The sequence below is a fragment of the Triturus cristatus genome, chromosome 8, assembly GCF_964204655.1.
Source record: "Triturus cristatus chromosome 8, aTriCri1.1, whole genome shotgun sequence".
In the NCBI taxonomy this organism is placed as follows: Eukaryota; Metazoa; Chordata; class Amphibia; order Caudata; family Salamandridae; genus Triturus; species Triturus cristatus.
Genome location: NC_140591.1, coordinates 1,072,807,140 through 1,072,820,962, shown reverse-complemented (window position 1 = coordinate 1,072,820,962; position 13,823 = coordinate 1,072,807,140). Strand labels below are relative to the sequence as shown.

Below are 13,823 nucleotides of genomic sequence, written 5' to 3'. Positions count from 1 at the left end.
TTATAAATTACTAGTAACAATTACATTAAAAATGACAAATCACTTAAAATGCCAAACTATTTAAAAATATTTACAATGATACAAACAATAAAACATAAAATTAATATATGAACTAAAATGTATAGTTAAAAAATGATCTTTTTGACTACTATATTCTTGAAAATGATATTACTTAACTAAAAATCTATATTCTTGACAACGATATTTCTGCGTTATATTTTTGTATCACAATATTTTTTTCCCGACATGTCTGCAACTTAATATTTTGTCTGAATACCCACCACCAGACCAAGTTACCAAGCGTTCGGTTATTTGTTCTTTCGCTTGTCCGGCAAGGCCATACTTTTGCTGCAGTTAAAGCTTATCTTTCATCCCTTTTGAGCTTCTTACAGTTGCCAGATTAGCCCTCCCTGTTCAAGTTGACAGTTATGATGACATTTCTGAAAGGGCTTCAACATATGTTCCACCCCCTTCTCTCTTTGGCATGCCCCAATGGGATCTCAATCTGGTCTTGACATATCTGATGTGCACTCCGTTCGAGCCACTTCACAGCTGTCCTTGGCAGCTCCTTACCATTAAGACTGCGCTCCTCTTTACACTCACTACAGCGCAGCACGAGTGAGCTTCAATTTACCATACTATATACCTTCTTCCCAGACAAACTGGGACACTGAGGACCAACTCAGGAATTACAATTTAAAGATCAAGTAGCATACTTCAATGGTATTGAAAGGGCATATGGGAAGTGATTCATTTTAGGGGGGTCTACATCCAATTTGGCATTTAGATTTATCGCGGCATGATAACCTGTGTTGACAGGGTGAGAAGCCATCTGTAAAAGGTCTTAATCTTTATATTTTGAGTCCTGATTTTTATAATCCTTCGACCGTATGCAGTTAATTCTTTTTGTGCGTATTAAGAATGCGTACTTTCCCTGATGAAGCCACAACTTACTTAATAGTTCACGAAACACATGTTGGCTTAGCAGGACTTGAAGGGAACCTTACATCATCCAAAGTAGCACAGTTGGTTCATTAGGAGTTCCCTTCCATATTTTTTGGTCAATTGAAATTGTTAGAGATATGTTTGCATCTTGTTACAGTTTAACTGTATCAGATGAATTGTTAATGGTTGGCATTCAACTCAATCCTTTTGTGTTTTTTTTCTTCAAACATTTGGCACTGATTGGCTGCAAAGAGATTTCTATATACGATACACCGCTATTTGCAATAGTAAGACACGCGCACACACACGTTCTTTTTTTGAAGATATGAAGAAAGGATTTGAATATTGTTTTGCCTGGTCCTGTTCCCCCTGGCTATTTGCCTGCGTTGGTCAGACTTTTGATGACGTCAGACTAGTGTGTTCTAGGTGGTGAACTGTCACATGGGGGAATAACAGCAAAGTTTTGGGAATGTAATAAATCTTTTCTTTCCTTTGCCAAATGTTTATTTTACATTGTTAATTGTTGCATTCTGAATATTTAAGTTGATGCAAGGACTGCTTTTCTTCTGGCAGGCATGTTTGAGAATGGCACACATGCAGTGTTCTCATGTATTTTTCATTTGGGGGGGGGGGGGATGGTAACAGCATGTCTCTACATGTTGCCACTGAATGGGATCACAGTGGTTCACATGTGATATCCCATGTGTTCAAGACTTGTTTCAGCACTTAAAGGTTTAAGTTTAATTTTAGCAATTAAAGTTGAACTTAATGATACAGGAGCTGTATCATGAACATGTTCTGCACTAGCGCACAGTCTCAGTAGGTGTCCATGCACCCATTTTTACTTTCTGCATCACTAATTCATTGAATGTACACGTTTGCTCTTGAGCTGCAGGCAGCACATCTCAGGCATACCGAGCAGTTGGTGTATCCCTTACAGACTGCACATTTAGTAACAGCTACTGTAGGAAGCTGGCTCTGTATATACTATACCAAAGTAAGGTATAGTGTGCACCGTCTAGTGAATCCCCAAGGCTTACAGAGGTAAAACTAGATAATTCCTTACTCTCGATTTGTGGTAGTGTGGGCGAGCAGTAAGTCTTTATCTGAGGGTAGTATTAAGCATTTATTGTACCCACTCAGGCAAGAAATGATGTCACACACTCAGACTGAACTCAGACCAATTGTTTGTATAAAAAATGTTTCTTTGTTGAATTTTATTTATCGAACCAAGCAGGACTTGGTACAGGTAAATATGATTGTGTTTTTCAAGACAGATTGTTCAAAAGCAAGCTGGATGAATAATGACTTTTCTTACAGGATTGTAAAAATGTGCAAATACAGTTGTAATTAATTTTGGATTACTTTTGGTTACTCTTTGGTTTACTTTCAGAGTAACTTTTTCTACTCAGTGTGATATGCCTAGATAACATGCTGGGACATTTCCTGGGTAAAAGGCAAGTAAAACAGTTTTTCTCAAAACACAGTTTCCAGGTTTATATACAAAACACCCTCAACACTTGGAAGTTTTACAGAGGAAAACAGTCAATGCAATCCTATGGGAACAAATATGGTTAAAGTTTTACAGGTAAGTAAATGGTCTTGAGGGTTAAGTTTCTGGGGTTAGAACAAGGGTTCCTCCAGGGTCAAGGATGCACTCAAAAAGCACCCTCAGCGGCACTAGGGCATCCGGGTGCAGAGTCCTGTGGCCCAAAGTTAGCCTAGGGGGGCCGTCGGTTGGTGGCTACTTACGAGCAGGCCACATGGTTGAGGGAGCAAAGCTCCTAGAGGAGACGTCAGGGTAAAGGGGGATCCAAGATAGCACACAAGGTGCACCCACAGCGGCACAGGGGCTTCCGGGTGCTGGATCGATGTAGGGAGCCCTGTTCTTTTCAATGGGGAAGCTCCGGTCAGAACAAACACTGCAGGCTAAGGCACAAAGAACATCTGGAGGCGTCCCCCAGTGGGAGAGGTAAGTTGGGATGCCGGGACACCGTTGGTTGGGCCACCCACGGCTGTGGGGCGTCTGGCGCAGGGGTGTCTTTTGGCATCAGGTTTTTCTCACTGGCTCCGGTCCCGATTGGGAGGATTCTCCAGATAGGGGCTGCAGGTGTCGTCGGGAGACTTGAGGTAGGTCAGGGACCACCTGATCCCAGGTCAGGATCGCCGGAGAGACCTCCTCGTGGTGTTGGGCCACTCGGACTGCAGGCATCTGGTGCAGGCTTGCAGATTTGGCTGGAGCCAGTGTTTGTTTCTGGAACAAGTCCGGTGCTCACAGCAGACAGTCTTTTTAGGGAAGGCAGGGCAGGTTCTGGGGGGCTGCTGGCTGCAGGACACGCTGGGATTCCGCTGGAACAGATCAAGGTTGGGACAGGCCGGTAGGGCTGGTACCAAGACAGTTGGTATCCTCCTTCCTTCAGCCCGACTCTTTGGTCCTCCTCCCTCTTCTTCTTCTTCTTGCTTGTCTCAGGAGGCAAGGTTCGGGGTTTCCCCTAAATCCTAAATTTAGGGCTGTTTCAGGTAGGTACAGGTTGGGACTAATGGGTCTCTTCTTTGAGATGGGTATAACCCCTATTATGCCACCCTCCAGTGGGAGGGAGCATAAATCCCGCTCTGGTTGGCTGGGTCCCCCCATCTTCAAGATGACGGGGACTGAGAGTTGTTTCGCCTTGCCTCTCCCACCTGAGGGGTGGGGTTGGCAAAGGTGGGCACACCCCTCCTCCTATCTTGGTTTTCCCACCAATTCTCCTGCCCAAAGTGGGGGTCAGAACCAGTGGAAGCCAGTTGCTGGGAGCAGCAAATGGCTGGGTCAGCTCACAAAGGCGGCAATCCTTTGCTTCCCCTTCCTGGGGGAGGAGTTTGGCACATCTGCCCAGAATGTGCTTTGTTTCAGGACCCCGAGAGTGGGAGACCCTAGACCCAGGGGTTCAGAAACATGTCTGAGGTGGCAGTTGGTGAGTAGCCAGTCAGCCAGGACACTAGATGTATGTTGTTTGTCAGGGGGGCATCTCTAAGATGCCCTCTGAGGGCATTTGGCATTTAAACCCACACTGGCATCCGTGTGGGTTGAATGTGCTGAGAAGTTTGATATCAAACTTCACAGATTTCAGTAAAGCATTATGGTACTGTGGAGTTCGTAATGACAAACTCCCAGGCCATGTACTCTTTATGGCTTTACTGCACTTACAATGTCTAAGAAAAGACTTGGACACTGTAGGGGTACAGGGCTCATCACCTGTACCCTAACCAGTGGTATAGTGCAGCCAGCTAGAGGGGTGGCTTACCTATGCTATAGGCAGTGGGTTGTAGGCATGGAACACACGGATGTGTTCCATGATCACTTTGCTCTGCACCCAAACCGCAGCCTGCAAGGGCAGTGTGTGTGTGGGTTAAAGTACAGGGCATCTAAGGGTGGCACAATATGTGCTGCAGTCCTTGGAGGCCTTCACTGGTCACAGTGCCCTTGGTACCCATGGTACATTTTACAAGGGACTTGCATGTGGTCAGAGAGTTGCCAATTGGGTTTGCAACAGTATAGTTTTAGGGAAAGAACATTGGCCCTTGGTACCTTGTTGGCAGGAACCCATGGCACACTTAGTCAAAGAGCAGCAACATCAGGCAAAACGTGGGGGGCGACCATGCAAAAAAAAGCACTTTCCTACAGCTACACATTCTAAACATATTCATGTGCATTTTCAAAGCTTTGGGGTGTAAATCTAAGAACAGAGTGTTGGGTGTCGCACGTATCAGAGGACATTGATTTTGTGAGGCATTTGCAAAAAAAACTTTGTTGCCACAAACCTGATCACTGAATTTTTAGAAAGAGAAGCGCCTGCCTACTCTTAGTGAATGAAGATAGCATTATGGCAGTGATGCATGCCCTTGACTAAGAACAGACTCCGAGCCGAGGTGCAAGTCTGCTGCCCGACACACAGCAGTATGCAGAGAAAAGCGGTCTGACCCCCCAAAGTGGCATAGACAAGTATGCAAGTAGATCTGGGGGCAAAAGAATCAAGGTCATGGTCATAAAGATACATTGGGTGATTTACCATGGTCCCTAAGTTGGGAATAGAATGAGCATTCATCATGGGAAACTGCTTAGGAATAAGGACTGCACTTAAACCACATTGATGCCAGAAAATGCTGAAGAAAAATAAGTGCAGAAAAATTCAGTTGTTTGCCGTAGACATTGAAAAACAATATTCACTTTGGTGGGGCTTAATTGGTTATATTAAGTTTTAACTGGCAACCATACATGCAATTCTAACTTTAATCCTAGCTCTGTTCTGTGCTTTGCACTTGTATCAGTTTGCAGTGCTCACAGGAACATGTTGTGTTGCCAGTACAAATTGTGTTATTTTCTATTAATTTGTTTGTGTACATCTGTTACAAAAAAAGTAATGTTGGGTGGCTTAAAACTTCAGTCGTATGTCAAGTCTGTACAAAACTATCATAAAGCTAAATACAATCTCTTGGTTTTGTTAATGGAAAGTTGCATGTAGATTGGTTCACAGGCAGAAAGTTATGGGGCAGGGGAGTCCCCACAAGTTTTAATTTGGTTTGCATTTAAGATTGAGAATGATTGAAAAACCAGAGTGCCAAGCAAGTTGCTTGAAGCCCACACCATGCAACTGGTGGTAATTTGGGGCTGTGCTCTGTGATCAATGGTGGTATAAAGTCTAAGCAAGCGTTGTGACTAAAGGCCATACCTTATGCCCAGTGGGCTTGAGAGGGAAGCTTGAGGACTGGGTGTTGGGTGTCAGTGAAAGCTGTACTCTGCTTCTAAGTAAATTTGACATGGCCAAATGCTTTTCCCATAATGTTTTGGAGTCAGATGAGCTAGGTGCAGGGCATAACAAATGGCAAGGACTTGCATCCAGTAGATATAGGTACCAACTTATATCATAACAAACCCCCAGAAATACAGAAAATCTTTGATCAGCAACGTGACCTCTTATTGATAATCATTTAAATGATCTTCCTCTGTCTACGTGAACCCGGAGCACTGTTAATAGTTCTGCTGTTCATGCATCATAACACAATGTGAGGAAATCATTTGTGCATAGTATGAATGACAGCCTTATGGATAAGTCTAGCAAGAGTGGAATTTGTTTTGTAAGTCTCTGCCTGAACAATTGTGCTCCCACAATGAACCTTCCAGAAGGAGATCCTCAAAGAAAAAGCCAAGTGAATACAGTCTACTTCATCGATCACAATACTGCTGACGTCATCAGATTCAACATAACACCAAGCTACCATAGGCATCAAGACACAGAACACGTCTGTTCACACCATGAGACTCCTTTGACCTCAAAAGGTTTGGAGTTAAAAACCAGACTGATGGTGAAGTATCATTGGTGATCCTTATCATTGGACAAACCAAGACTGTTGAAAAATGATAGTCGTCGACAATACCTGCGACCCCATCAGAGCACTGACTGTTGCCGGTGTAATTACTTTCAATGTCTGGGACATGTCAAGAGTCCTCACATGTTATCAGTGGGTTCCCATCATTCCGTATTGTACACACCATCATGTTCCTCATCAATAGTGTGCTTTTCACTTTCTTCAACCCGTTCATCTATTGGGAAACCAATAGCATGCATGTCTCTATCTCCAACTTCATCAGGATGGAGACAACCATTGATAAGGTGGCCAAAATTGTGAGACCACCGATAATGCCAGGCTCACATCCGTTATCTTTTATTCCTATTACGCCAGGTATTCTGTTTTGATGGCCCTCTTCAAGAAAGGCTTCAACCTTTAAATTTGTCTCCACTAAAAATGGTGTCAAACCCATCCTCTATGTCCCCACTGTGTCCAGTGCCACCTAGACGTTCACCTGAAGAATGAGTTCATAGAATTCCATCGAGATTACGTCTCTATTCACAAACACTGATACTATCCACTCTTCATACACACCTACATATCCACCAGCATCTCCAGCTCATGCTTCCCCAGTGGATGGCATCAGTACGAACCTGGATGTCCTAGCAAGAGGTGCATATACCTGAATATTCCATTGGAAACCTCTAATCTAGTAGTATCAGTCACCTTAGAGATGATGCTCTGAATTGTATTTCGGCTGTGTTTTCCATTGTCAATCCGTCCTGTTTCCCTTCTATCGTATGTTCGCAACATTCATTTTACCACAAATCCCTCACTCTTTCCTGGAGACTCCAAAAATTCCCCTACCTGCTTTTTGCCTTCATCCATGAGAGTCTCCTAAGACAACCCAATCTAAGGGGGGGGCGACTCCCGGGCAAACCACTCACTCATTGCAACCATTGACTGGAGGGCCTATCCTTAAAATATCTTGACTCACTTAAGGAGAGTTCATTGAGTTTTGAGCAGATAATGAACACCCATCGGCCTCCATAATCTACCCTTTCTCTATGTGAAAGGAAGGTAACATACATTCAGATCTTTGGATGTTTCTTTTGTCACTATATACCTGCTATGAGAGCTAAGTATCAATAACTGTAATGTTTTCTTCACTGTTGTGTTTCGCTCTGTGTTTATCTCCACAAGACAGTTAACCCCTTCGCTGCTGCGGACATTCCGCTGCAGCGCTGGGGGGGGGCAGGGGGGCAGCCCGGTGGACCTGTGCTCATGACGGAGCCGCTCCGTCATGAGCCACAGTTGAGCTGTGCTCATGACGGAACGGTTCCGTCATGACTCCGCCCATTTGCGTTGTCCCCTCGCACAGGCGGGGAAACAGCGCCGCGCAGGCGGAGCGGCCGCCAACAGGATTGTCATGACGGAACCGTTCCGTCATGAGCACACGCCAACCGTGGCTCATGACGGAACGGTTCCGTCATGAGCAGGGAAGGGGTTAAACAACCAGTAGGCTAAAACTGATTACATACAATGACACCAGTTCACCTGATCAGTCAATGAGAACTCTAGAAACCAGATATGGCTCACCAGTACACAATAGACACAGTCAACTGCACCACCATATGCATAACTTCAAGCCAAGCCATACTCTTAGGTAATATCACTTCAACAGCATATTTTTATCATAATATATCACTACTTTCACCTACATCAATACATATTAGACAGAGTTCCGGGTACTCTCACTATCACAACGCAGCTCCAGGTCATGCGTTTCTGAGCATTTGGTACCTGACTGGCAGATTAATGTTAAATTAGGCTCATACTTCACCCTTGTATAGCCATAATTTATCGTGCACCATCAAGGTGTAGAGTCATGTTTAACACAACCGATGCACCTAATAATGGATGATCAAAGTAAATAAGATTAATTAGACGATGATGTATGAATCCCGCAGGCTACTTTGGTCATCGAAAACTTTGCACTCTAGTCAGGGTGGCTTTCTTCTGTTATGCGGAATGTATAAGAAATATTCAGATTGTTTGGAGGAAGATGTATTTTTAAAGACAAGTCACTGTAGTAAAGTTTTTGTTTTCAAGTGTAGAGTTCATATCTCATTTACACTGAGCAATTTGGATGCACTCTTTTACAGAGCTTTTGGCATCATTGACTAACATCTGTGATTTTATTTATTTATTTTGCAGGTGAAGATGAGAGGTCGTCCTATTGTTCTTTCTGACAAGCAGTTATGTCAGATTTGCCAAAGTCCCTTCAGTGAGCCAACGTTTGTCCGACACCCGAATGGCATCATTGTTCACACTCATTGTGCTGCTAGCAGACGCATGAATCCCAACATGGCCCATGGTAGCCGGACTTGAAAGATAATGTTCTACAAGGCAGTAACTCTGTAAAACTCCTTGAAATCCAACAAGCAGGAACAAAGCACCCGCTACCACGTCGAATGTGAAGAAACAACGATTGGTGATAATGCGGTTTTTTTAAGCCAGGCACTTAATTGCTGATGCATTTGTTAAATACCAGGGAAACAAGAACTTGGAAAACTTTATTTTGAAAGACACGTCTGTGTGCATTCAAAAGGGAACGCTTTGACTTTGTTCCTTGGGAAACGCTTGAGCTCTCTACATTCCCAATGCCGGTGATGTGGTTGAATGGACAGCTTGAACGTGTTGCCTTTTTTAAACAAAATGTTGGCATTGCACTGATCATATTTTGTGTATAATGTGAAACTAAACCCTCCCTACTTCTGCCTATCCAAAGTGAGCATACGAACAATACCTTTCCCCCATGACCTGGTTTGCATATATTGCATCACCATAGTTGTGATGAGCTTAGGATGGTGCAACTTGTCAGGAGACATACAGCTGCACCACGTCTACTTCCACCTTCAGTATCATCCTCTATCCAAGGAAGACCTAATCATGGACTAGTTTGGTTATTTTCTCATTCTTGATTATGGAGAGTCTGTCAGATTTTAGACTCCGCCCTATTTCCCTATTTAGAAAAATTGATTTATATATATATGTGCTCCTTCACTGTTTGCTAACAAATGTCTCCGTGAGAGCAGCTTAAGCTCTTACTGAATTCTTTGCTGGTAAACTAGTGTAAAAGCTGGGTTGTTGCCGGTGCAGGAGAAACTCTTGCTCCTTTGATCAGCAGTTAGCAGCACTCAGTGTTTCTTTGATTAACCCAATCGTCGTGTTTACTCAGAGAATACCATTTATTTTCTAGATTAAATGAGTGGCGGGACATAGCAAGGAATCTCCTGGCAGTGTTGTTTCAAGGATACAGATGCACATTCATCTCAGAGTGTCATGCATTACACAATTACATTACGTTAAAACAAAGCTGGGATACAAAAGACAAATTGCCTATGTTTTCGACAGCGTGCAACTTGCTATTAGAGATCGTACTGCCATGGTTTTGCTTGACTTGTATTTCCCTGCATTGCAAACTAGACTTGTTTCAACAGTAAATCACCTTAAAAAATGTAACCACCTTTCCTAATCAACTGTAAGAACGTTATTTTTTTGTTGCCTGTGATATGTGTTTGTTTTGTCAACAAGAAAACAGACTCCTGTACCTTTGCATTGCTTACAGGGTAAATGCTAACCGGAGTATTTAAGGGTCGAGGTTTACTTGTCAATTTAAGTGCATGGAAAAGCAAACAAGTTGGGCATATTTAATTCCGTCTGGTCTGCATAACATGGCTTAAATGCTCCTGCAGTTACCAAATATTTTGATCACTAATTGATAGTTGCGATGTGCTACTTAAGGGAGGTAAATTTATATAGTAGAAGTAGGATATCTCAGTTCCAAAAGTGGAATTTTCACCATCCCTTTTTGTGCTGGTCAATGGCAGTGCAGTTTGTCTTACATTTCTTTCTCAGTAAATGGGCATCCTGCAAAAGATGGTTATACTACATGCTATTATTTAGTGAGAGATTTCACATAAAACTAGTCTTTACTCTCCACGGTATGTTCACTGTCAATCCCAGACCTTGAATGCATGAACATTCACATTCGAATGTGGTGCTGTCAACCACTCTGAATGCACAGTGAAAGAAAAAGTTTAAAAAAGGGACATTGTTACATGTATTATTAAAGGCAGCTTCATACGGTTTTTAGACATTCATCTTATCAATTCTTCAAAATGCAGCAATCGTGTTCTACTCTGCTTTATGGTGGTCTGGGAGTCGGTCGAAACATGTCGATGGATGCTTCTGACTGTTGATTGTCAATGACCTTACTTTTATGTTAACTCTGTTGAGGTCATACAATATATTGCACTTACAACCCCTCTTAATGTGTATGTGGTGTCTTGGATATGTATGCTGTTAACTTGTAATATGATATGCCTTTCCTGGTGCAGGTTTTCAAAATTAGCCTGATGCAGCTGAAGATCCTGAAATCTTTCTGGGTCATATCCGTATTTTGTCAGCTTAATAATTTACTTTTCAGAGCTTAATTTGCTTGATTGCGTTGTGGTCGCAAATGCGTTTAACTATCTACCACTGCTTCTCCATGATAAGGATGTTTTTAGTGATTTGCAAGGAATGAAGAGTTATTGAGCAACAGTGTTCAGTTGTGGTAGTAGTCATGTCATTGTCAGTCCAGTGTCTCTGGCACACGCTATTTTGGAAAGCTGGTAAGATCTGTGCCTAAATGTTTACTTTCTTCATGGCACATTATTTGTGAACTCTGTGAGAAAACATGGTAACTATTAGAAAATGAGTTATAGCTGTTAGACACATGTGGAAATTAAGTTATATTGATCCAATTAATCATTGAAGGGCTTTTGTAAAATATTGCTTTCAATTAACTCCATGCTAGTCACTACAGGTATTTTCTTGTAAATCATTAAAGTAGTCTGCCTTAATATAAAATCCAGCATATTGATCCAAAGAGTAGTCAAGGCTTATGCACTTACATCCAGGGTCCTTTTTTCTTCATAGCTCGTATAGGGAAATGTAGGGAAAAGATCGATTTCAGTCAAACTGTCAACTTGAATGATACATCATTTTTTTTCGACTTGTAACATTGTTTTCTGCGATTCTTATAATCATTGTACGAACTTAGTTTGTCTTCATGTACAAGCTTCACGGTGAAACGAACATGCGTGCGTACACTGCGTAATGGTTCAGATACTTTTTACCATTGATAGTGGACAAATGTGAAGATGTATTTTCTGTATATCTGGAATATTTTACTCTTCAGTATTCGTGTCCTTATACCATTGACGGCAAAAACCTGGAATTCCACTGAATTTAAGACAGAGTAAAAAGTTGAAAAATGATGCAGTGATTAACTTATTAATTATGCGGCACCTATCTCGTACAAAACTACAGCAGCATGTCACTGAATCAATTTCTTAAAATAACCAAATGTTTATAAATACATGCATATGTATGTATATACATATGTATATATATATATTTATGTACACACATATATATGTACATACACATATAGCTAGAGAGAGAGATACTATGCATCATTAAGGTTAATTAATGTGTTCATTACATTATTAAAGCAACAAAAACAAACTGCCCAAACAGCATGTTGAAGTACTTGTATTCACCAGCTGATAGTATTTTCCTTGTATTTTAACCTAGGAGGAACAGTCATAGATCACTAAATGATGTGTATAAAGTCGGAATCCAAATATTTTGTGAGATGCAGACGCAAATTATACATTCAGTAGACCCCAAGAAATAAGTTCATGTTAAATCTATGTACTGAAACTATATTGCAAGTTTGGCAAATAAAAATAAGGTTTTAAATGAATATCTAAAACTAACATGAAGCAAAACAGATTGAATGAAGCATAATAAATTGTTGTTTAGGAACGGAATAGAAGCCTCAATCTTACTTAATCAGCAAGTCAAAATTATTTCTCAGATTCACGTATCTGGCTCCAGGGGGTTTGTATCGCAGGTCTGCAGAAATTGTTGATGAAAGGTTGCCTTTAAATACATATTCAATGATGACTAGAATGAGGAGGGGGGAAAGTAGCATTACTCACGTGGTGATTCTTATACTCCGAGTACTGCTACCGTCTCACCCAGGACCGGACTGGCCATAGCAGGCACTGGGCGTTTTCCCAGTGGGCCGAAAGGGTGGGTTTTTGGTACAGGGGGCCGGTTTTGCAGTAGTGCTTTAATAGCTGCCCCCCTGTACCAACAGCAGCAGCAGTATGTGTCCATCACCCCGGGCCGGTCAGACTTAATTGCCAGGGCCAGTTTGTGTCCCAGTCCGGCTCTGGTCTCACCCTCTTCGAGCGCAGTGGAACATTGCTCAAAAGGGCACCGTAACACGTTAGCAAGCATAAAGTTTAAATACATTCTTACGCCCTGGGTCATGCACAATCCTGCCTAGACAAACAGTAAATAGATGGAGACTGGGACTGTCTGGAGACCAAACTATGAAACAGCTGTCAATGAATAGGTGTATTGATATTTAAAAAGATATAATGAGAAGACAGTGCATCATTTTGAGAGATGCATAACTATAAAAGCGTTAGGCAGAGTCTCTATGGATGTATAGCGCATCGATTTCTGAGGTACCCCTGAAAATGTACGGTTGCAGCCATGGCCACAGCTGCATGGTTCTAAATGCTGCTATCTGTTGGTATGTCTCAAAAAGTGGGGAACTGCAGATAATTGGAGCTAAAGTAGAAGGAAATTTATGATTCGGAAGCCCGCTTGCTCTCGTCAGGAACAGTGACATTGCAGTAATCTTGTTTTACGTCATGATGGTGTCAAAATTAGAATGTGAGAACTCTTCTGACATCTTGGTTGTAGAGAATCGCTATGTCTGAGATATATTCACAAAGAAAGTTGAAAACCTGATTCCTGTTTCTTAAGCAAATCCAAAGGGACTTAGTTTGTAAGGAAAGATGAGTTCTCAGGACCTTTGTATGGAATTAAACAGGAAAGAGACACCGCTATTTTATTATCATACTTGCCACTAACTGTGATGAGGAACAGGATCTACCATGACCCTATTTTAATGGTACTTGGTGCCAATGGTTCAAATTGTAAGGGAGTCAAGCCGGTTGTTAATATTGGAACCATATGGGCTCTCTATTGTGGAATCAAAGTGCAAAATAAGATATGCTTGACCTGGAAAAACCATGGTTCAGAATGCAAGACGGTGGTTTTGTTAATTTTCAAGAGCCCAGTTAAAGAACCCATGCCTCTTTATTTTGTAGATGAGGGTTTTTTTTTTTTTACTGTATCAGTCCCACTATTATATCGATCAGCAGGTGTTGATCACTGAAGGATATTTAGTGCCTCAGGAGCCAAATGTGCTACAGTACCATCTTAATAGATGATGATTTTCCCTTAGATAGTATGTTATTGGGGCAGCATTGACAGATTGTAGGAATTTGTTGAAATAAAATCCTAGAAATGTGCAATTCAGTGTGCGGCTTAATTGTTTAATCAAAAAAAAATGGAGATTAGGTTTAAAGAATTTGACTCTTCCCTCATATAAAGAAATGCAATTTAACTGTTGG

At 41.8% G+C, this 13,823-nt stretch overlaps 1 protein-coding gene across 1 annotated transcript in view; it reads left to right on the top strand.

Moving 5' to 3' along the window:
- The window catches only part of TGFBRAP1 (transforming growth factor beta receptor associated protein 1), a 197,866-nt gene extending 186,266 nt beyond the window's left edge, over nucleotides 1-11,600 (top strand). Inside the window, exon 11 of the mRNA XM_085622607.1 lies at nucleotides 8,491-11,600. Coding sequence (XP_085478733.1) covers nucleotides 8,491-8,664 — 174 coding nt within the window. The 3' untranslated portion in view covers nucleotides 8,665-11,600. The remainder of the gene's footprint in view (nucleotides 1-8,490) is intronic.
- Nucleotides 11,601-13,823: the final 2,223 nt, after the last annotated feature.